Genomic DNA, 25586 nt, shown 5'->3' on the forward strand with positions numbered 1-25586 from the left:
AAAGAGCTGGCTGGAAGAAAATCAAGCCAGAAGCACAAGAATGTTGTCCAAACATTTTGGTTCTTATAGAACAAGATCAGTTAGCCCTGACTTTATCCTCTCCTTTTGGGACTAGTGAAAAACTAATATCAGGTCACCCCCTTTCAAAATTCTCAAAAGGTTAATTCAGTATCAAAGTTCAATTTCTTAAAACCAATAGCTATTGAGTAAACACACTTAGCTTGGGCCTGGGGATGAAGCTCAGTGGCAGAGTGTGTGCTTAGCATGAGGCCCTATGTTTCATGCCCACTACCACAAAAATAAATAAATGAATGAACACACTTAGCTCTATACTTGAGTGCTACTGATATTTATTGAAAGCACTACAAAATAAGCCAGGACTAAAAGCTGCTATTTTACAGGAACAGATATTGGTGTAATTTCCTTCCTGAAGAGAGTATGCACTCAAGTCATGAGACTTAATATAAAACAAAGACTGTATTGTCAAGAATCAAACATGGACTATATTATACCTATTAATAGAAAAAAAATGCTAAAGGCGAAATGAGATGTTTAAAAATATTGATGCTAAGCTCACGTAAGCAAACAAAAACCTAACACTAATCCTAAAATTTTAGGACATAGGATCTAGATATAATGTGACTATTTAAAATTTAAAATTTTTGCATCAAAAGAAATTTTTTTGCATTAGTAAAAATTTGTTCTTCACTGTACTTGTACAATTATGTGCTTGTTGCTCTTACACTACACAAAGTCAATAGTTATCACCAACAATGGAATATAAGTAGATCTGAACAAGACTTCAAAGTGACTCTGCTCCACTCAAATGCAGAAAATTCAATCCAGGATTAGTAACACCTTTTGATTTTAGAGCCAGCTTGCTCTCTCTTTTTTCATGTCATATTAAATTAAGTCCTCACTTAACATTTCCCACCTGTAAATTACAAGGCATATCTACCACCATCTTTTTCTGACACTTTAAAATTAATCTGTAGAAATTGCAAAAACAATGAAATTGTACTTCCAATTCTGAGCCTGCAATCAGATTCCTGCTTTGACACAAAACATACTCCTCTGCAGTGTATCCCACCAGCACAGCGACCCTCTTTCTTTCTCTCTATTCCTTTGCCCTGAAGGCACTTCTGGATTGCTTAATACGTGCTCTTTGGCTGCCTACACAGTCAGGACACCTATGACCATGTGAACTTATCACTCCTCTCCTCCTTCTTTTCTATGGCTAATACCACTTTCCTCCTTTCTTTGTGTGGCTGAATCTGCAGACTTGGTGTTGTCATCAGGGGGACAAAGTCGATTTCGGCTTCGAGCTCCTGGTTGGTAGAGCTGCATTGCTGGACGATCCTGAAGCAAAATAAAATATGTACATATTATAACATTCTGTTAAGCTTTCACATAGGATTTTCAGAGTCATAAATTATGTATTAATATATACCAAACTAACTGAGCACACAGTACATGACAATTGTCCATCTACTCTCTCCAAAGAAAAGCAAACACTTCTGTAAGTATTATTTTATATGCCTAAGGTAAATTTTTGAGAAATCAACTGCCTAATTTTCTTAACCATTTCAACATGAACTAATTACTTTGAATTTTTTAAATCTTCAAAACCACAGCCATCAGCTATTTCTTCTCCCCATCAGTAAACTGACTTTAAAATGCAACACCACATAAAAGTGTTTAGGAGGGGTTGAGGATATAGCTCAGTGGTAGAGCGTTTAGTTAGCATGTGTGAGGCCTCTGGGTTTGTTCTCTAGCACTAAACACACAAAAATGTTTAGAAGTGAAAACAAATATAAGAATGATGCAATAAAAGAATGAAAACTCTTAAATTAGAAATTTCCCTGAAATTCTGATCTCAGATCCATAGAACATGCTACAAACATGGCATTTTTTTCTCACTAAATTGCCTAGTCTGGCCTTAAACTCACAATTCTCCTTCCTCAGCCTCTTTTTTTGGGGAATGGGGGGTTGAACTCGGGCACTCGACCACTAAGCCATATCCCCAGCCCTATTTTGTATTTCATTTAGAAACAGGGTCTCACTGAGTTGCTTAGCAGTCTTGCAGTTGCTGAGGCTAGCTTTGAACTCTCAATCCTCCTGCCTCAGCCTCCCAAGCAGCTGGGATTACAGGAGTATGCCACTGCACCCAGCCCTCCCTCAGCCTTTTAAGTAGCTAGGATTACAGGCGTGTGCTTCTGTGCCCAGCTAAAGCATTATTGTTATTATTTTTTCATACAGACAGGCATTTACTAGAAAAGTGAGAAATGAGTATAATATACAGTATAGGCACTATGTGAACCACCTCTTCAGAGAATGGCTTATTTATCTACAATAAATATCCACATGTCCTTCTCCTAGATTACTTCTAACATTTTATCATATTTGCTTTGTCTCTAATGTATGTGTGCACATATTCTTTTCACACACACACAATTATTTCTGCAGAACCATTTGAGAAGTTACGGACCCTTTATCCATAAATAATTCAGCTAGTTATTTTCACCGACATTCTGTTATTATAATCACAGTAAAACTGCTATTGATTAATCATAGCATCACAAAGAAAAGGACACCCAGACACCATGGTTACTGAAGTGATGCAATCGAAAGGAAGTACAGCATCACCTACAAAGTATTCTTGCCAAAGATTATGGCTGAATATATCCAAGTGTCTAGATTACAGGTGGCCTGGTTTTGTAAATAAAGTCTGACTGGCACAGTCATGCTCATTTTTTTTCTAGGGCTGAAGCCAGCCTTAAATATTTACCATGAGGTCCTTTACAGAAAGTTTGTTGGCCTCTGCCCTAGAAATAACTACTAATTTTCTTTTTTAATTCTTTATTTTTGGTACTGTGGGTTGAACATAGGTCCTTGTGCACGCTAGGCATGCACTCTGCCACTGAGCTAGAACCTCAGTTGTTTATTACTAGTTTTTTAAAAATATTTTTTAGTTGTAAATGGATCTTTTATTTTACTTTTTTATTTATATGCGGTGCTGAGGATCGAACCCAGGGCCTTACATATGCCAGGCAAGTGCTCTACCACTAAGCCACAACTCCAGCACCTGATTACTAGTTTTAAAGGAAAAATGGAAGATACATGTTCAATGATACAAAAGACATGTAATTTGCCATTCTAGAATGTGAGAAGCTCTACAAGAAAAATTGGTTTCTGCAACAAGTAAATAAATGGTAGGAAAACAAAAAAGGGAGAACTGTTTAGGTTAAAAGAGAACTCCCAACTACTATGTATAACCGTAAAGTTCTAACAAAAAAGAACTTAAGGAGATATTTCAAGCAAATACAATTTATGGAACTTTATATGAATATATGACATTAATAAAGCAATTAGGAATTGAGAAAATCTGAACTCTGAGTAGATAGGATGTTGAGGAATTATTGTTAGTTCTTTTGGTGTGAAAATGCTGGTGGGGATATATTATTAAGAAAAATACTCAGGCTGGGGCTATAGGTCAGGGGTAGAGTGCTGTTCAATTCCAAGTACAAAAAAAAAAGGGGGGGGCTGGGGTTGTGGTTCAGCGGTAGGGCGCTCACCTAGCACGTGTGAGGCCCTGGGTTCGATCCTCAGCACCACATAAAAATAAATAAATAAAGATATTGTGTCCAACTACAACTAAAAAAATAAATATTTAAAAACAAAAGGAAAAAATAAAGACTATTTCTAATATTGAAATATTTAAACAAGAAATTAAATGTTTAGGATTTCCTTGAAAATAATTCAGTAGCAGTAGAGATGGGATAGCCACAAAATGATAACTTGAAGCTGGGTGATGGGTACAAGGGGTTTAATGATATCTTGTTTTTTCTACTTTTGTGAATGTTTGAAATTTCTACAGTCAACAAAAAATCCATCAAAGACTGAAAAAAGTCATGAATAGTTATAATTTTTCTCCCTTAAAAATTCCATAGTAGGGAGAGACAGTAGAATGAATCAGACATAACATTCCTATGTTCATATATGAGTACATGAGCAGTGTAACTCCATATCATGTACAAACACAAAAATGGGAAGTTATACTTCATGTATGTATGCTATGTCAAAATACATTCTAATGTATAACTAAAAAGAATTTAAAAATTCAAAAAAATAAAGGAGATTGTTGTTAGTGTCCAAAATAGGGAAACAATGATATGCATAGGATATATGCTCTGATGTGAAATGTTGAATTTAATAAAGTTATTTCCTAATTGTCTTTTCTCAAAAAAAATTCTACAGTAGGGGCTGGGTGATGTAGCTTAGTGGCAAAGTGCTTTTAAGGCCCTGGATTGGATCCCTAGCACCAGATAAAAAGTATCTACAATAAACTATAAGCTGTCCCCTTTACATTTGCCATAAGAGGAAAACAAATCCTTGAGAAATAAATTTAACAAAAAGCAGTACCTTGTTTCTTATGCGGTCTCTCTTAACCACTTCCTCTTTCTTTTCAGATTTTTCTGAGCTGCCTATTGATTCTGTACTTTCATTCTTCTTTCCTTTATCACGAAATGCTTCTTTCTCTTTTTTAATCTCTTCTTCTTTTCTTTTAAAAGCTTTCTCTTTCTCATAGCGCTCTTTCTGCCTTCGGCGCTCTTCTTCTTGCCGCTTTAGTCTCTCTCTCTCACGGAAAATGCGCTCCTGATCTCGTTCGTAATCTCGTTCCCTCTCCCTATAGTCTCTGCAACTCTCATCTTCAGATCTGCATGAAAACAGAGACTGAACCCTCAAACATAACCACAAATGCAGGAACACTAATTCTGATTTGGCCACTGCAGTGAGGTTGCACTTTTACAGCAAGGAAAAAAATACTAGTGTTTTAGAAAACAACAAGACCCCAAAATCATTGATCCAGATTAAGTTACCAGAATATTTGACCTTCCTCCTTGTCTCCTTATCCCATATTAAACAGTTTTATCTTAATCCAAATACAATTCCAGGTTATAGCAATGAAATTAGCATCTAGCAATCAAATATAGCCAAGAGCCCTTGACTGACTTACCTCTTTGGCTTTTCATCTTTAAATTCGCCTTCAGAATGCTTGGGCAGTATACAACTTTGCCCACTGGGTCTTTCATCATTCAGATTCTCTTTGTCCAGTTTCTTGGCTTTTTCTCTTTTGTCCAACTCTTTTTCATCTCCTTTTTCTGGTTTCTTGAGTAACTTTAAAGAAAACACGTTGTTTTATTTTGAAGAGTGGGGCACTGTCTTTGGATTCAATTAAAACAATATACTAAATATTTAAAGTTTAGACTGTAGAAGGCCCCCATATTTCTGCAGGTTCTCTTAATCTTTCAGGTGAACAATTAGTGCATGAGAATAGTAATGCTATTAATGTGAAAGTGTTATCCACCCAAATTAAGTGGTTTAATCACTTTGTGGCAATGGGATCAAGACTCCTTTGGCTTTGAATGGGTCAACCTGTAAGTGAACCAATGCACACCTCCAAGTATGCTTTGTAGCACACCAGCATGTCTATCAATATAATTTGATGGGAAAATATTTCACAAATTCAAAATGCTATGTAGATCATTACTATAGAACTATCTATGGGTATGAATTTGGAATGACAAATATCTTGGTCACCAAAGGAGAGATCCATTGCAGGAATAATTCTGCCTTGAGCCTGAGAATAACATATTTATGATGGTAAAATTATCATTAGAGATAAATAGCAAGAATTACCTGGTATTTGATTTAAAAATCCAAATGCCTTATATTATAGATGGGGAAGTTCCATCTCTACTGAGTAGGAACTCCATTCAATGGCATATATATATATATATATATATATATATATATATACACACACACACACATATAAATATATATAAAATATATATACACACATATACACACACACATATATATATGACACACATATATATATGTTCAAAAATGTTATTCTTTCTCACATCACTGCTATAAATCTCTCTAGAATACCCACACTTAAGTGTAGTCAGAGAGATTCTTAGGCAAAATAGAAGTATTTTAAGTCTCAAAGTGAGGGCTTCATACAAGGTTCATCTCAGGGTAAAGGCATCATACTAGTCACCAAGCAAAAGGCAAAGCATCAGAAGACTTAAGCATGGAGCATTCCAGCACACAGACAGCCACTGCAAATAGGAGTCCAAATTGGACAAGAAGAAAGCACCACTGTAAAGTGAGGATACCGTGTGCAGGTTTCATTGGACGTGTTCTTATTTCTTTAATGAACATCTGTATTTGAAGCCAAGATGTTTATTATTCTAATAAGAACATTAATGAATGTCTCTAGCATGGCTGGCTCTACCTTCTGCCTTGCTGATCATCAGGAATAGCAAGTCAAATCACTTGTGGCACGGCAGACAAAGAGATTGCTGGAAAGAATTAAAATGGGAAACTCCCCCTTCCCCTAAGCACCTATTACCAATAATGAGTCCTGTGCAGACTCAGGGAACCCTAGCCACATAAACTTCTGAGTTTTCAGGAGGTAAAAGGAGACCCTGCTGCCATCTCTATGAGATGTTCTCTGACTTTCTGAAGTACTAGGTACTAGTACTTCCCCAAGAAGTAAGAACTGCCCAAGCCATGCCCTCAGAAGAAAAGCAGCAAGGTTGGGATCTTTCTACAGGGTTTCTCCTTCCTACATGCAATGCACTGATCAGAATCTGCTACTCACAGATTCTCAGATGCAAGAAGATAACATGGGAGTCATGTGAGAGGGGAAAAATACTTAATGCAGGATATTTATCCCTAGTCCTCCCACAAGGCAGCCAGTTATGAGAGGCATATAAGATGATGAGAAAGAGGTATATAGGCCTGGTTGTCCTCTGGCTGTATGTCATTGAAGCAGAACATTAGGAAATCACCTCAGCTTCATTTTAGGGTAGGAATTTAAATAGCTCAGCTTTTAAAAAGACCCACATCAGTCTGAATGGGTTTAATAGGTAACACTACCACCACCACCACCAAAAGGACTGAGGAGCTAAGACCTGTGTGTGTGACATGATACTAGGTGCTCTGTATCATGTAATTGGTCCTTACATTTTTCTGATTCACAGCTTGTAACAGAAACCTGTGTACCTGAAGACAGTGGAAAACAAACAGATGAGGCAACTTCATGTATCAATTATGAAGGAAAAGCTGAATAAAACCCAAAATTCATGCCAGCCAGCCCTGAGCCCTCATTTACTGTGAACTGAGACTAATAGTCCAAATATCAAACATTTTCAATGATTTTTAAAAAAGATATTCATTAAATAATATCATATACAATACTTAATCCTTATAAATTATCATAATTTAAAAAATTATTTTAATAGGAAAGATTTTTACTGTGTACTACCACCCCCTGCAAAAAAGGACAACCCCCCCAAAACAGCAACAACCAAAAAAACTCATTTACACAAACACAAGATGCATGCAAAAAAAAAAAAAAAAAACCATGCAATTTTAAGCAACATGTAGTTGGTTTCAATTATTTTCATACCTTAATCTTTGGTTCATCCTTTAATTTGTCTCTTTCTGGAACTCTATCTATCTTCTTTAGCTTTTCTATATCTTTCCTTTTTCTTTTCTCCTCCTCTTTCCATTTCCTTCTCTCCTCTTCTCGTTGTCTTTTTCTTTCTATTTCTCGCCTTCTTCTTTCTTCCCTCTTTTCTTCTCTCATTCTCTAGAAAGAGACATTGAAACAAGTCTTCAAACAAAACATCACCTAAAACCTAATCAATCCCAAAGGCATGGTAGTCACTCACTAAACTGAATCATCTTTCCTTCCTACTTTCTACCACCTACTCAAACCCCCACCCTACTCAGAAAATGAGAGAGAAAGTAGAGAACCTGCTAAAATCCCACTGCTGCCTTCTATATTTTCAGAATCTTTCAATATGTGTCAAGAATGTCTCTGGGATAAGCTAAGGGCTCTGCAGATTTGCAGAGTGAACCCCTGGTCCCACAACCAGAGTGAAGGAGAAGGCCAAAGTGAGACTAAGGAGCCAATTCTTTAAAGAACAGTTGTGGAAAAAGTGGCTATTTCTCCTATATGAGCCCAATGCTCTTAAAATGTTTATAGAATATGAACTAACGAATTTAAAGAGAAAACTATAAAAACAAAAGATTTACCTGCTTGTTTTTCAGGAAGCTCAATAGTGGGGTTGTCTTTTTAGCTACATAAATATAAACAGATTGTTAATAATACTTGTCAACCCTTAGAAAGGATTCCACTTTCTGACATTTCATGCCACCAAACCAAGATGGGAAAACTATACCCCTTAGACAGAAAGTTCACAATTGTATTATCAAAAAGAAGTTTAATAGTATTTGATTTCAACAATACAGGTTTAAAATACTTTTTTAAAAACTGAAGAAACTCCCATTAAAATAATAAATCAATCTTTTAAGAGTAAATTTGCAGTTAGTGAGAATTATGTACAAAGGTCATTCTCTTGTTTTACTGATAGGAGTACAAATTTGTTCGAGTGGAAACAAATTGAAGAGACTAAAAATATCCAATCCTTTTGACCCCGTATTTCCACTAAGGGAATTTATTGTAAGGATGTTACCCAAAATGGACTTATCTTATGCAGCCATTAATAAAAAACAAGTTTTAGACGAAAAATAAGTCAATTTTTTAACATTCTGAAAAATGCTATGAGCCTTATAGTCATCTCTTTTTTTTTTTTTTTTTTTTTTGGTACTGGGGATTGAAATTGAACCCAGGGGTGCTCAATCACTGAGCCACATCCCCAGCCCTTTTCACTTTTTATCTAGAGACAGGGTGTCACTAAGGGCTTTGCTACATTGCTGAGGCTAGCTTTGAATTTGCAATTCTCCTGCCTCAGCTTCCTGAACTGCTGGGATTACAGGCATGTGCCACCACGCCCTCCTGCAATTAACTTTTGGAACACATTACTTCCTGAAAACAAATTCCTAGGAGTGGAAATCATAGTCAAAGACTATGCTCCTGTTTAGAACTGCTACTGTAATATCAACCTTACTTAGAACCAACATTCAAGCTACAATTTCTCCAAGAGTTTTTCAATTTTGCAGTAACTAATTTCATTTTTTCATATTTTCAGGTCAAAAAAATTTTAAGAATACCAGGTAATCTTCAAAGACATACCACTGTCTAAACATGCCTTATCAGTCTTTAAACTTTTTTTTAAACATGACATTATGCAGGTAACCAAGAATTTGTCCCATCTTATCAATGCATTCTCATAATTCTGTGAGACAGGTATTATCTCTGCATTTTCCAATAGAAGAAATACTCAGAGAAGGGAGTGACTTCCCCAAGGTCACACAGAGCAAGTGAGGGAAATAGGAGATAGACTTGGGTATCTGATGAAAAAGCTGTTGCCCCAATTCCTTTGCCCACTTACCTATTAATTCTCTGTTTTTGGCTTCTATTTCCTCTAGCAGTGTCTCTGGAGTAGATGTCATTTTCTCATTATCTGTGGCATAAGTCTCCAAAAATTTTCTATATTCTGGATCTAAATAATCATTTAAGAAACCAGAAAACTGAGACTTTAAACAAAAAAGGAAATACTATCTAAGATACTTATTTAGCAAAGAAGATAAGTTTCTACTTCATAAAAAACTGAAAAATACAGAAGATAAGACTATTTGGGGCTTAACTGGTCCCTTACTCTTAGAACTCCCTTTACTAATACCTACTAAGGGAATTTGGGTCAAGAAAAATGAGACACCACACATTTAAACAGACTCACCAGGGGTGTTATAGTTTGCTGTTAAAAATCAACATTCCTACTAATCCGAGTCACACTTGTGGGAGAACTAAATAAAAGTTATATATGTGGAACCTTCAGAGAATATTAGGTATAATATATAAGCAATTCCTATATGAATACACCTCACTTTAAGTAAATTCAACATAGAAAATCGGGTGTTCCAAAAAGATAAACTGGTGAGATGGAGGGAAAGTCCTAGATGTGGTACAGGAGGCAACAATAATTCCTGTAGTTCTTTCCTAGAAACCTCTCAGAAAGAGATATACATCTGGCTCATTTCTACACATTGATCTTGTCTTCTGTATCTAAATCTGTGGTATCATCAATAAGCAGCTATGTTATTGAGTTTTTACTATTTAATAACATATCTTTTATGTTAACAAATGATAGAAATTCAACCAGATGATCCTAAAATATCAATCTCTCATACAAAGTATTTGCAGTAAAAAACCCTTACCCAAAATAACAAAGAGTTATTACACAATACTTGTCCAGCATAACAATACAGAGATCTTAAAATCTGGAGCTGGTCTACCTAACATAGAACTTATTGTAGTTTTTTACTTCCTGTATTTTTATTCAACCTAATTACTACATGTGCGGTTAACTACATATTCAAAGCCTAGAAAATAGTACTGACTACTTCAACAACTTTATATGAAGTTACTTGGGTATGGAAATTTTTCCATCATGGTTCAAACCTTCTTCTTTATAAAGATGATGGAAACTAAAAATCAAATAATTGTAACAATGATAAGGCACCTCAAGGAACAGCTGTACTTGGAAACATCTGATTTTCCCCCATTGTCTTCTACTTAATAAACCCATGATGATTTACCACTCAGTAGTCAATATCATATTGCTCAGTGGTAGAAGAATGAAATGCCACTAGCCAGAAAGCAGAAACTCTGCAAGAAACCCATCTACATTCTAAGAATTAAGCAAAGCTTTCACTGAAATAACATTTCTCATTAATTTTATTCTGTGTGTTTTCTAATTTAAAATACTGGGGTCTAATGAATTCTTAAAATTGACTTAATTTTTTAAAAGTCTATGGCAATAGCATTATGTAACTAAAGCTATACTGTACCATCATCAATAGTCCCAACTTTGGTATCTCTTTTCTTAGTCTTCTTTTTTGCAGCTTTTTGAAAAGGTGCAAATTCTACTATAGCAGGATATTCCTGACCTGTTTAGAGAAAAAAATATATATACTTTCTATAACAAAGAAAATGTAAAAAGTGGATACAAGAGAATCTATCCACCGTTTTCTAGGTCTCCTCAGATGACAGTCATTTGAAGACAGTCTCTCAAATTGCATAAATCACACTGGCACAATTGTAATCAACAGGCTACCAATGGAGCCCCAAATTCACACTAAAAACATAATTAGTGACAATGGCAGCAAGCTGAGTGTGTGGCACACACCTGTAGTACCAGTAGCTTGGGAGTATGGCTTGAGCTCAGAAGTTTGAGATCAGCCTGGGCAACACAGCAAAACCCTGTCTCAAGTACATTAATGAAGATATGGCAGGTAAGTAAAATATTCATTTAAATTCAACTTGTAAAATGTGGCACTTTGATATGTAAAAACAAACCCTGTACATTTTTGTTTAAAAAAATTAGAAATCTTGGGCTGGGGTTGTGGCTCAGTGGTAGAGTTCTTGCCTAGCATGTATGAGGCACTGGGTTCGATTCTCAGCACCGAATATAAACAAATGAATAAAATAAAGGTCCATCAACATCTAAAAAAATGTTTTAAAAATTAGAAATCTTGGGCTGGAGCTTAGCAGTAGAGCGCTCGCCTAGCACGTGCAAGGAGTTGGGTTTGATCCTCAGCACCACAGTAAGTAAGCAAGCAAGCAAGTAAATAAATAAATAAATAAATAAATAAAGGTATTGTGTCCAATTACAACTAAAAAAATATTTTAAAAAATTAGAAATCTTGCCAGGCATGGTGGCGTATGCCTGTAATCCCAGCAGGTTGGGAGGCTGAGGCAGGATGATCACGAGTTCAAAGCCAGCCTCAGTAAAAGCAAGGCACTGAGCAACTTAGTGAGACCCTCTCTCTAAATAAAATACAAAATAGGGCTGAGGATGTGACTCAGTAGTCAAGTGCTCCTGAGTTCAAACCCCAGTACTAAAAAAAAAAAAAAATAGAAATCTCTAGAACAGGCAAATTTAAAGAGAGGTAGAAGCTAGATTAATGGTTGACCAGAGCTTGGGATGATGGTGGTGAGAATAGGAGTTAACAACTAATGGGGATGGGGTTTCTCTTTGGGGTGAGGAACATGTTCTATAATTAGATGGTGGTGATGGTTGCACAACTTTGTAAATATATAAAAAGCCACTGAAGTATATACTTTAAAAGGGTAAATTTTATGATATGTGAATTATATCTCAAAAAAGCTATTACTTTTAAAAAGGTAACTACCTGAGTTGATAGGTGTGTTAACTAAATTCATTGTGATAATTTCACAATACAAATGTATATTAAATTATCATATTGTACAATTTAAACATATATGTTTGTCAATTATACCTCAATAAAGCTGAAAGAAAAACCTGTTAATGGCAACAAACAAACAAACAAAAACCCCAAGACACGAAAAGCATAAGTAATAAATGTAAAAAGAGGGGCGGATCTCATGTGAAGTACTCTCACTACAATAAAACTCTTGTTAAAAAATTAACTGGGGGCTGGGATTGTGGCTCAACGGTAGAGTGCTCGCCTAGCACATGCAAGGCCCTGGGTTCGATCCTCAGCACCATATAAAAAAATAAATAAAATAAAAGTATTTTGTCCAACTAGAACTAAAAAATAAATATTTAAAAAAATTAATTGGGCTTTATCAAAATTAAAAACTGTGCAATAGGGCTGGGGTTGTAGCTCAGTGGTAGAACACTTGCCTAGCATATGTGAGGTCCTGGGTTCAATCTTTAGCACCATGTAAAAATTACTAAATGAAATAAAGGTATTAAAAAATAATTTAAGGGCTGGATTGTGGCTCAGAGGTACAGCACTTGCCTACAATGTGTGAGGTACTGGGTTTGATTCTCAGCACCACATAAAAAATAAACAAAGATATTGTATCTACCTATAACTAAAAAATAAATTTAAAAAAATTTTAAAACTGCACCAAAGGACACATTCAACAAAGTGAAAAGATAACTGAAAGAAAATAGTTCCACATCATATTATCTGACAAAGTGTAATATCCAGAATATATAAAGAATTTCTACAACTCAACAACAAAAAAACAATTAAAAAATGGTAAAAGTACTTGAATAGAAATTTCTCAGGGCTGAGGATATGCTCAGTGGTAGGATCCTTGCCTAGCATACACAAGGCCCTGTGTTCAATCCCCAATAATGCAAAAAACAAAAACAAAAAAGAATTATCTCCAATGATGGTATGCAAATGGCCAACAAACTTATGGAAAGATGTTCAACATCACTAATAAGTAAGGAAATGCAAATCATAACCACAACAAGCTATTACCTGTTAAGATGGCAACTATCAAAAACCAAAGATGCTGGGCACAGTGGCTCAGGAGGCTGAGACACAAGTTTGAAACCAGCCTCAGCAACTTAGGCCCTAAGCAACTTAGCTAGACCGTGTCTCAAAATAAAAATTGGGCTGGAGGTGTGGCTTAGTGGTTGAATGCCCCTGGTTCAATCCCTGGTAAAAAACAAAAAGAAGAAAGGAAAGAAAGAAAAAGAAAATAACGTGCTGATAAGGATGTGGAAAAATCGGAACATTTGTTATTTTATTTGTGGGAATGTAAAATGGTGTATCTGTTAGGAAAAACACTATTTTTTATTCCTCAAAAATAGAGGCTAGGGATATAACTCAGTGCTAGAATGCCTGCTTAGCATGTTTGAAGCCCTGGGTTCAATCCCAAGGAAAAAAAAGAAAAAAGAAATCAATTACCATATGACCCAGAAATTCCACATTTGCACACCCATGTTCATAGCAGTATCATTCCTACTAGCCAAGAGTAGAAGCAACCCAAGTGTCCCTTGATAAATGGATAAACAAAATATGGTGTATATGTACAATAGAACATTCACATTAAAAATGAAATTCTGATACATAATACAACATGGATGAACCTTAAGAATGTTATGCTAAGTGAAGCCAGTCACAAAAAGGTACTGTATGATTCCAATTATTTGAGGTATCTAGGATAGTTCAAATTCATAGAGACAGACAGTAGAAGTATATGGGGAACAGATGGCTAGTTGTTTAATAGGTAAAGTATCAGTTTTGCAAGATAAAAAAAAAATTGGCACTGGGAATTGAGCCCAGAGGCATTTTACCACTGAACTACATCCCCAGTCCTTTTTATTTTTGAGATAGGGTCTCACTAAGTTGCTGAGACTGGCTTTGAATTTGTGATCCTTCTGCCTCAGCCTCCCAAGTTGCTGTGATGTGTGCTACTGTGCCTGGTGCAAGATAAAAAATTTCTGGATTGGTTGCACAATATGAGTATACTTAACACTACTGATGTACACTTAACAATGATTAAGATGGAAAATTTTATATTAATTTTGCCACAATTTAAATAATGCAGAAAATAATAAAAAAGAATGAAGTGATGATACATGCTATAACATGGATGAACCTTGAAAACATTATGTTAAGTTAAAGAAGTCTGTCATAAAAGACCACATATGTATGTTTATATGAAATGTCCAGAATAAAGAAATTCATAGAGGTACAAAGTAAATTAGTGATTGTCAGGGACTGGGGGAAGGGGAGAATAGGAGATGACTACTAATAGACATATAAGTGTCTTTCTGGAATGATGAAAACATTCTGGAAATAGTTGCACAGCTTTGTGAATATACCAAAAACCACTGAGTCATATACTTTAAGTAGGTGAATTTCATGGTATGCGAATTTATATCTCAATAGAAAAAAGAAAAAAACAAAACAATTACTAGAAAAAATTCTCCAGATTCCAGCCATAGAACAATGTCACACAAGGTACAAACTACTACTTTGATCATTGGCATAAATGAGAATAAGAATTGACCTAAAGGCATCACAAAGCAATCATAGAGGAAATGTGGTTTTAGCAAATGGAGCTGAGGTTATAGTTCAGTGGTTGTGAGCTTGCCTAGCACATGTGAGGCACTGGGTTCCATCCTTAGCACCACATAAAAATAAATAAATAAAATAAAGGTATTGTGTCCATCTTTAACTAAAAAATATATTTATAAAAAGAGGGCTGAGTGTGGCTCAGCGGTAGAGCGCTCATCCTAGCACATGTGAGGCCCTGGGTTCGATCCTCAGCACCACATAAAAATAAATAAAATAAAGGTATTGTGTCCAACTACAACTAAAAATATAAATGTTTTTTTAAAAAGAAATCCTAGCAAATGCAGAATCAGATTAGCTAAATAATTGTGATATATCTGAGAAGGAATGGAATAAATAAACCAGACTAAAGCAGAGGGAAATTGTGGAAGACAGGCTGAAAAAGCAGGAGCAAGGCCAGACTATGGAGGGCTTTGGCTAACAATCTGAGTTCATACTTTCATTCTTTTCCACAACTGTTAACTTTAAAAGATTAATTTTATGACAATACATTGAATTAAATATAAATAGAAAATCCTGTAAATTTACAGACAGTAGTTGTCTAAGCATTAGCTGATAAGGACATAAAATATAAAAGTATAATTAGGTCTAGGAGAATAAGACAATAAAAACATTAAACTGACAAGACTCATCACTTGTATTAAATTTAAGTTTTAAAAAGAAATGTAAAAATCAAACACAACTTGGATTTCCAAGCTAAGTAAATAGGAAATCATTACTATCTACTGGAATAAAAAGATGGAAAACCATCTTTTATCCCAAAAATAGGGTGGATAACTAGATGGTTTGAGGGAATTAATAAATGTGGGAGTAGGGCGGGGATGTAGCTCAGGGGTAGAGCACAAGCTTAGCATGCACAAGGCCCAAGGTTTGATGCCCAGCACAAAAAAAAAAAAAAAAGTTGGACAAACACAGGTGGCAATCCTTCTTCAGCTTTTATTGGCATAATCCCTGATAAATTTTACCAAATTGAAGTAATACTAAGAAAACAAAACAAAACAAACCACACCATTTACCTATGATTACAAAGCCCCCCAAAAGGTAAGAAATGGCAACTTGGATATGTTCTGGCTAAATGTTGCAAGCAGCAGGTTTTAAATAAAAAGCAAGTTAAGGCAGAACTATGCCTTCCCTGTAGACTAGACCCTTCTGGATATAATGTAGGAGGATCAAACTTGATGTTTTAATTATATACAACTGTTGGCTTAAAAGATATGAATTAAATAATTAAATAAATGGTCCTTGAAGCAGGGTGAGAAGTAAATATTTAAAACTTGTCATACAAGTTTAAAGAGTCATTTACCAGAATTGCTGCTGTGACTAAACAGTCAAAACAGAAGGTCTAATCCAGGACAAAAAAAAAAAAAAAAAAAATCTGTCTCACAAAGAGAAAACTGTGGTAATTTCATTCGGTTGATCAAATTAAAGAAATAACAGGTTAATAAAAATACCCAGGACTACCAATTTATAAGAATACAATAAGCTTATAAAATGTGTAAAGCTTTTTAAATGTTACACATTTTATCACCTAGGATTTTAGAAAAGCTACCTACAAAGTCATGGAGAAAACACTGCCATGTGTATATTGTTTTAAACATAAAAATGACAAACTCCCCTTCTAGTTCAGTTACAAAGACTCACCTTTATTGTCAAGGAATACATAACCATCAAAGCGATCCCTGAACAAAATAATGTCCTCTTGGTTTTTAAAGTTGATGTATGCTCTGGCATACATATGAGGATACAGACTGCAGAGAAGAAAGCAATTATGTAAATGTACTTGCATGTGTCTGGCTGAATTACAAGTACACATTTAAAGAGACAGGATCAAAAATCAAATGAAAAACACTAACAAGGTAAAAAGAATGGAAGAAACCTTTTTCATTTACCCCTCCCTCTTTTTTCTTTTACCTAGTGTCATTAGAAAAAAACTCAAAATAATCATGCTCAGGCATAGGTTGAAGATGTTCCTGAAGCTGTTCCTTGGTCAAAGTGGGAGGTAATCTTCGAATTACCACCTTAGGAAATGAATAAGGAAAATAAAATTAGTACAAGTCAACTTTCTATCATACCTGAAAGAATCACAGTCCCTGAAGATCGGCTTTAAAATATAAGATCACTTATTAAAACCCAAGAGAAAATATTCTTCTGTAGTCCAATGCTCAGAATTAGTCAAATGTAATACTAACGCGGTTTTTAAAAACTCCTGGAAATGAAAACCGCCTGGGGCAAGGAAAACCTCCCGTTCTGCTGTTATCGCACAGTTTACCAGTTTTGGGAAACACTGTCTACTATTCATTTCCAATAGATCTAGTAGCAAATTAGCATACCATCTCTGGTCTTTTGCCATGAAATTTGAATTTAGTGGTATCTCTCATCCAGTCTAACACACCCTAAAACAAAATCCTTGACCATTCAGCTTAAAGACGTAAAAACTCCATAACGCAGACAAAAAATTCGTCCACTGCTCTCAAAACAGTATGTTCTCGATCTGCCTTTCCAGACAATTAATCCTCCTAGCCCTCTCCCCCAATTCACCTCGATTAATATTCCTACCGCAAACTACTCCCACCCCGATGTTCCCTTCACTAATAATTCTCCCCAATTAAACTTTATTCCTCATTCCTTTACTTCCGCTCTCCCCTCCCATTATCATCTAGAAGCTCGGACCTAAACCCTTGTCTGGGGAATTCCCTTTTTCCCTAACCCCACCCCAGAGCTTGGTCAGGAGGGACGCCCCCCCATTTAGGGCTAATATACAAGACAAAGTGAAGCGATTTTCATTCAGACGAAGAGAGAGAAGAACCAATAGAGGAAGAAACAACCCCATTCCAGCAACCTCCACGAGCCATGGACCCGTCCCGCCCTCTCGGGCCAGCTGCCGCTGGGCACCTTGCTTAGAGCTTCTTTCTTCTCCTTGTTGCGGTCCTGCTTATCGTCCCCTTTGGCACCTTCCAACGAAGCCCCACCGCTGCTTCCTGTGGCCCCCGGAGGTGTTAACAGGGTTACTCGCTTCTCCTTAGGCCTGTGCTCCTTTTCTTCCTTCATGGCCACGGTTACGCTCCTCCGAGCGGCCGCTCAGCCAACGCCGTTACGCTGGGCACCTACGACTCGCGGGTAGCTCCCGTTGGAGCTCCGCCCCCAACAAATACCCCTAGTGATAAGCCGAGCTGCGTGTTCCATTGGGCCCCCCAAAATCTCGCGATACTTCAGGGTGCTCAGCTTCCCTTAGTGGAAAGGTTCTAATACCTGGTCTTTACTTCCCGCCTGCTGAGTCCCCGCGCCGCCCAATCCCCTCGCGACCCAGATTCCCTCGAGGCCCGCCCCTTCGCGCATCGTGAGCAACTCGGCCATCTTGACTAGAAACAGCTCTTTCAGGGAGTACATATCCCGGCATACAAAACGGTTATCCGCTTTTGGTTAGGAGTATGGGAACCTTAGATATCTCATGTTCCTATTTGTAATAAATCGAATCTTTTCACCTTGAAAATTTAGGAATTTTTTAAAGATCAAAATATAGGGGCTGGGATTGTGGCTCTGCGGTAGAGCGCTCGCCTAGCACGGGTGAGGGCCTGGGTTCAATCCTAAATAAATAAATAAAGTAAAGGTAGTGTCCAACTACAACTAAAAAATAAATATTAGAAAAGCCCAGACACATCCAGAGATATTAAAAATTGTGCTCTATATGTGTAGTAAGAATTTTAATGCATTCTGCTGTCATAAATTTAAAAATTATTTTTTAAAAGGCCCTATTTCTTTAAAAAATATATAGGTTTTGTGGGGGGGTACTTAGCATAATTCTTTGGATAAATAATATTATCCAAATTTTGCCTCACTCTGGAATAAATTGTGGGTTTTGTGAGATGAGTTGGAGGAGAGTCTCACTGCATTGCCCAGGCTATCTCCAGTGACGCCAGAATTAGACAGGCAGTCAGTATAGGTAGGTAAATCGAGGCAGGTCGGATCAAGGATCATGGAAGCCAATTTGAGTGAGTCCGGGAAGTTGGAGACTGCCCCCTGAGGGATTAAAATGCCTTCGGAGCTCTTCTTCCACCCAATCAAGATAACCTGCCCCGGTTCCCTCCAGGGAGGGAAGTTGTGTCCTGGGCTGCTTCTCTCCTTTTGGCCCTCCCACTGAGCATCTCCTGGGCCTGGTCACTTAGGCAGGAAGCAAAGAGATAAGGGGAAGAGAGCAGGAGAAAAAAGGAAGCCTAAGACATATAAAAAAGGAGGAAGGCCTCACTTATTGGGATACCAGGATATCAGCTATTTACTTGCAGTGCTTCTCTAATGTTATACTTCAACATGTGAGGGAGCAAAACTCATCACCAGTAGCTGGAATTACAGATATACCACTGTGTCCAGTTTTGTATTTTCTATCATGGAATCCAAAGTGTACCTTCAGAGGCTTTAGTTTCTTTTCCATATATTGATTGGGATTTGTAGATACTTAAATACAGAAGATATTGGTGTAAAGGAGCAGTATCACCAAAATGTATAGGATTTGTTTTCATCACCATTTTTAAAGTAAAAGGATTCTCTTTTGGTGCTGGGGCTCCATAGGAAGCAGGGGAAAGACCCAACTTGATTTAGTTGGGCTCACCCTCCTTCCCACTTTTAAAGAAAAAGCCAATTTTACATTATTTATAAATTACCCAAAGCTGGAAACAATCCAAATTCCCATCATCAGGTGAATGGATATGCAAAATATGGCACATTTCATAGAATACCACTCAGCAATAAAAATGAACTAATTATATACGCATCAACATGAGTGAATCTCAAAATGATTATATAGCCAGGGAAGGTGACCCATGCCTGTAATCCCAGCAGCTCAGGAGGCTGAGGCATGAGGATCATGAGTTCAAAGCCAGCCTCAGCAACTTAGTGAGGCCCTAAGCAACTCAGGGGTCTCTAAAATACAAAAAAGTGTTGGGGATGTGGCTCAGTGGTCAAGTGCCCCTGTGTTCAGTCCCCATTTCCCCCCCTCAAATAAAAATGATTATATGAAAGAATCCATACACAAAGAGAGTACATGCTGTAAGGATCAATTTATATGAACTTCCAGTAAAGGTAAAAAAAATAGTGATAGCAGATAAGTGATTGCCAGAGCACAGGGTAGGGAAAAGAGATGAACTGAAAAGGGGCTCCTGGCAACTTCTTGGTATGATGAAAACATTCTTTATCATGATTGTGACGGTTGCATTACTGCACATTTGTGTAAACTCATTGAATTGTCAGTAAAACTCAGCCCTACAAAATGTAAAATTTATTGTCCCAATGAGAAAGGGTTTGCATTATCAAATCTGATACCACTGAAGCTACCACCACTATTTTATATACCAAGAAAGTAAAATACTGGGCTGGAGATGTGGCTCAGGCGGTAGCGCGCTCGCCTGGCATGCGTGCGGCCCGGGTTCGATCCTCAGCACCACATACAAACAAAGATGTTGTGTCCGCCGAAAACTAAAAAATAAATATTAAAAAAAAAAAAGTTCTAAAAAAAAAAAAAAAAAAAGAAAGTAAAATACTGCCAATTGAACTGCATTACACCGTAAACCTTTAAATTCATCCTGATTTCAGAAGTGTTAAAATGTGAAAAAAGTCTTAGACTCAATGAAACAAGTTAATTCTGTATCATGAGCAATTAAGGAAAAGGGGTGGAAAAAGCTGCTATTTTCCTTCTTTTTCAGTGAGTGAAATTAAGACATATATTGGTGGCTCAAACCCAAAATTACAGGGTTAGTAAGTAACACAGCTGATTCATAAATTCAAATTATATCTCAAGGTTGGTAGTTTAGATTACCTGGGGTAACAATAATGTTAATAAAATATTGCATTACAAAAATAGCAAGCAACTCTTCACAAACATTAATCATGTACAGTACATATTCTGTGGATATGGGAAGTAGGGAAAGATTGTTAAAGAGAGAAATAATGGAACATATAGAAATGAGACTCAAGCAGAGGTGTGTGGCACATGCCTGTACTTCTAGCCACTCAGGAGGCTGAGAGAGGAAGATTGCTTCAGCCCAGGAGTTCTAGACCATCCTGGGTAATGCAGCAAGACCCTGTCTAAAAGAAAAGAGAAGAAAAGAAATCAGGTTTGAGGAATTTAGGGCTATAAAAAGCTCCCAAATGCACTGGGTTAGTTTCTCAGCACCACATATAAATAAATAAAAATAAACACCTATCAACAACTAAAAAAATGTTTAAAAAAGAAAATTAGTTAATTTTTAAAAAAGCTCCCAAATGGGGGTGGTGGGCATCAAAGAATAATATATAAGACTATAAAAAATTAAGACCATAAATATTTCTCTTTTATGTAAACAACTTCTAATATTAACTTCCAAGACTAAAGGAAAAAATGTTTCAAAATGAGCACTTTCCTATTTCAAGTAGCATAGTGTACTGAAGATTAAAAAAAAAAAAGGTTTCCAATGTTAAGATAAGGTAGTTTATGTTCCTTTTTTATGAACAGTACAGATACCTTGCCTTTTCATTGTATCAAATACTTCCAACTAGGGCTGGAGCTGTAGCTCTCAGTGGTAGAACACAACACTCCCCCAGCATGCAGGAGCCTTTGGGTTTGAACTCCAGCACCACAAAAACAACAACAACAACAACAAAAAATGGAAATAAAAACAAATACTTCAAAATGTTGTTCAGATAATCATACAAATAATGAATAATAGTGACTTTTAAATGAACCATTTAGAGTCACTAGCTAAGGACAGGCTGTTCAAAATAAAAAGCTTTATCTTAATGTTAAGATGAGGAATTTTAAATTAATCTTTCTGCTAAAATTTTTTAAATTTTTTTCTAAACCTTAAACTCAAAAGGTGGTTTGCCTAATACCTCAAATCCTTCTTTTTTTTAAAAAAAAATTAGGTGTAGATGGACACAATACCTTTATTTTATTCATTTTTATATTTTGCTTTATGTTACAATTTAGATCTTGAATGTTTCCCAAAGGTCCAGCTGTTGAAAGTTGATGGCGTGGTTCCCTAGCCTGTGGTACTATTGTGGAGCCTTAGGAGGTGGGGCCTAATGGAAAGAAGTTAAGTAGCTGGGGGGCATGACCTTCAAGGAAATAATGGAACTTTGGTTTTTTTCACTTCCTGGTCCCCATGAGATAAGCAGCTTTGTTCCAGCCTTGTTCTACTACACGCTTCCCACCATGTCTTACTGCCTAGCCAGAGGCCCAGAAGTAATGGGACAACTGACCATGGGCTGCATCCTCTGAAACTGTGATTCAGAATAAATCTTTTCTGTTTATATTAAGTATTTTTTTCACAGTAACAGCAGACTAACATACTTTATTGATTTGATTGATTTTCTTGTACTCATTAATATTTTTTTCCATCAAACTCCTTCACGAATGTAAAACCCTACTCTATGTGGTCAAATATCATGTATCTATTACTTTTTGTTCTATTTGGAGGCATCTTTCCTTCTGCCATCTCACCTCCTACTTCTATAGGTTTTTTTTCCTAGTAATGGGGGTTGAACTCAAGGTGCTTTACCTGCAATCCTCCTGCCTCAGCCTCTGAAGTTGCAGGGATTACAGTCATGTGCCACTGTGTTCAGCATCATGTTTATTTTTAATTTTTTTTAAATTTCACCATTATTATGTAATCTTTTTAGATATACATGACAGTAGAGTGTATTCTGACATATTATACATACATGAAGTATAACTTAGTCTTATTAGGATCCCATTCTTTCAGCTGTACATGATGTGGAGTTTCACCCTAGTGTATTTAATTTAGTTTTTTTTTAAAGAATTATGCTGAGTGAAAAGAAGCTAAATATAATACTATATATACAATATTATTTAATTTGTTCAAAACTCTAGAAAATTCAAAATAATCTATACTGACAGAATCTTGATTAGTGGTTATCTGAAGATTGGGATAAAGACACAGAGAAACTGCTGTGTTCGTTTTTAAATTTTTGCTCTTGTATTATTTTCTTCCCTCTACCTGCTTAAGTTTATTCTGCTCTTTCTCTAGTTTTGTAAATTGAATGCTTTATGTAATAATTTGGAATTTTTCCCCTTGGTGCTGGGGATTGAACATAGAGCATCATGCATGATGCATGCCAAGCTTGTGTTCTACCACTAAACTAAATCACCAGCCTAGAATATTTATTACAGATGCATTCAATACTATAAATTTTCTCCATTGAGCTACATCCCCAGCCCTAATGATTGTGTGTGTGTGTGTTTGGTTTTTTTTGTGGGGGGGGGTACTGGGGATTTAACCCAGGGGCACTTTACCACTAAGTCACAACTCCATCCCTTTTTATTTTTTAGACAAGGTTTTGCTAGCTTAGGGCCTTGCTGAGTTGCTGAGGCTGGTCTTGAATTTGCAATCCTCCTCCCTCAGCCTCCTGAGTTGCTGGGATTTATAGGCGTGCACCACCACACCTGGAATGATTGCATTTCACATATTTTTATATGTATATTGTTGTCATTCAGTTTTAACCTTATAATGACTTCTTTTATGATGTTTCTGTTAACTCATTGGCTATTTTCTTTTTAGTTTTTGCACATGCTTTACTATTGATTTAAAATTTCAACATGAACACCTAATTTCTACTAAGTTTAGAGCTAATAAGTTCCTATCATTCTTCCAAGTAATACAAGGAGTTTTCAGTTCTTTAATACTGATATTTCCCATCATGCCATACACTTACACTTTTCCATGTAATGATTATAACCATTAAAGGTATTTGGGTTTCATTGTTTTTTTTTTTTTTAATATTGTTTTTAGTTGTAGATGGACACAATACCTTTATTATTTATTTATTTATTTTTACGTGGTGCTGAGGATTGAACCCAGTGCCTCAAACATTCGAGGCAAGCATTCTGCCACTAAGCCCCAATCCCAGCCCCTGGGTTTCATTGTTTTAACCTTCTCTTTTTTTATATTAACAGCTAAGCTAGGTGTAGTGGTATACACCTCTGATCCCAGTGACTCTGGAGGCTGAGGCTGGAGGATTGAAAGTTTGAGGTCAACCTTGGCTACTTAGCAAGACCTTATCTTAAAATAAAATTTAAAAAGGTCTGGATCTATCTCAGAAGCAGAATAGTTCTGGTTTCAATCTTCAGTTTAAATAAATAAAAAGATAAATAAATAGGGTTGAGAATGTAACGCAGTGGTAGAGAGCCCTGGGCTCAATCTTCACTACCACAAAAACAAAAACAAGGGACTGGGGTTGTGGCTCAGTGGTAGAGCACTGCCTAGCATGTGTGAGGCTCTGGGTTCGGTCCTCAGCACCACATATGAATAAACAGATAAAGTTAAAAAAATCCATTGGCAACTAAAAATATATTTAAAAAAAACAAGCTAGTTAATACCTATTTAGATTTTGTAAAGTCTTTGTGCACTTTTTTTTTTTTTTTGGTGAAAGTACTGGGAACTGAACACAGGGATGCTTTACCACTGAACTAGCTACATATCCAACCCTTTTTGAACTTTTTTTTTTTCACTTTTTTGGGGGCAGGGTGGGGGGTACTGGGAATTGAACTCAGAGGCACTCAGCTACTGAGCCACGTCCCCAGCTCTATTTTATATTTTATTTAGAGACAGGGTTTCCCTGAGTTGCTAAGTGCCTGGCTTTTGCTGAGGCTGGCTTTGAACTCGAGATACTCCTGTCTCAGCCTTCAGAGCCACTGGGTTTACAGGTGTGCGCCACCCCACCAGGCTTTTTTTTTTTTTTTTTTTTCTTACTTTGAGACAGCGTTTGAATAAATTGCCAAGGCTGGCCTGGAGATTCAGATCCTTCTGCCTCAGCCTATTGAGTTGCTGGAATTATGGGTATGAGCTAGTGCATCTAGTAATATATTTCTTAATAAGATATAACCACATACAATGTGATTGCATTCAATACAATGAAACACATATAAATATACATTTCAGTGAGTTCAGACAAATGTAGACAACCATGTAACAAACACCTCAATTAAGATGTAAAGCAGGGGGCTGGGATTGTGGCTCAGTGGTAGAGCACTCACCTAGCACCACATGAAAATAGGGGTATTGTGTTGTTTCCATCCACACCTAAAAAATAAATATTAAAAAAAGATGTAAAACAGGGTTGGGGCTGTAGCTCAGTGGCTGAGTATTTGCCTAGCATGTGTGAGGCACTGGCTTTGATCCTTAGCACCACATAAAAATAAATAATTAAGGGTTGAGGTTGTGATTCAAATGTAGAGTGCTTGCCTAGCACATGTGAGACACTGGGTTCAATCCTCAGCACCACATAAAAATAAAATAAAGATATTGTGTCCACCTAAAATGAAAAAATAAATATTAAATAAATAAAAAGTACTGTGTCCATCTACAACTAATAAAATAAAAGAATATTTTTAAAAGATATAAAACATTCCTATTGCTCCCCCAAAATTCAAAAGGATTTTTTTTTTTTTTGCAATACTGGGAATTGAACCCAAGACGTTGTGTATGCTACACAAGTGCTGCTCCTGAGCTACATCCCCATCCCTGAGAAGAATTCTTTTCAAAGCCAGTGTTAACTTATGTCATTCCTCCACTCAAAACTTCCTAGTGGCTTTTCTCACCACTGAGAATAAAAGCCTAAGTCCTTGTAATGGTTAATAAGGCTGTTCATAGTTGCCCCTTCCTCCAACTACTCTGACCTCATTTTAAAGTTCTTTTCTCTTGATTCAGTCCACTCCAATTACATTTCTTCCTCCCTGTCCCTTGCAG

The 25586-nt window shown here is 36.5% G+C and overlaps 1 protein-coding gene across 2 annotated transcripts; it reads right to left on the reverse strand.

The window, feature by feature from the left end:
- Nucleotides 1-333: 333 nt before the first annotated feature.
- Nucleotides 334-17985, reverse strand: Upf3b (UPF3B regulator of nonsense mediated mRNA decay). Of its 2 annotated transcripts, XM_071606336.1 has the most exons (11): nt 17746-17985; nt 16765-16871; nt 16495-16601; nt 10837-10935; nt 9378-9488; nt 8119-8162; nt 7487-7669; nt 7042-7080; nt 5018-5178; nt 4423-4717; nt 334-1359 (listed from the first exon to the last, which is right to left on the reverse strand). In XM_071606336.1, exons 1-11 carry the CDS (start codon nt 17899-17901, stop codon nt 1210-1212), a joined length of 1452 nt encoding a protein of 483 aa, XP_071462437.1. In that variant the 5' UTR covers nt 17902-17985; the 3' UTR covers nt 334-1209. The 2 variants fall into 2 exon arrangements, with proteins under 2 accessions (XP_071462437.1, XP_027786810.1); XM_027931009.2 differs by lacking the exon at nt 7042-7080.
- Nucleotides 17986-25586: the final 7601 nt, after the last annotated feature.

Source organism: Marmota flaviventris, chromosome X (assembly GCF_047511675.1).
Source record: "Marmota flaviventris isolate mMarFla1 chromosome X, mMarFla1.hap1, whole genome shotgun sequence".
Taxonomy (NCBI): Eukaryota; Metazoa; Chordata; class Mammalia; order Rodentia; family Sciuridae; genus Marmota; species Marmota flaviventris.

Bases quoted from the DNA above. Each gene is read 5' to 3' on its own strand.
- Upf3b (XM_071606336.1), bottom strand. From the start codon at position 17,901: ATGAAGGAAGAAAAGGAGCACAGGCCTAAGGAGAAGCGAGTAACCCTG. The intron at 9,489-10,836 runs GTACAGTATAGC...ATGATTATTTAG, and splicing joins AGTTGGGACTATTGATGATG to ATCCAGAATATAGAAAATTT. The intron at 5,179-7,041 runs GTAAGGACCAAT...TTTTCTTTAAAG, and splicing joins AAGCTGTGAATCAGAAAAAT to TTACTCAAGAAACCAGAAAA.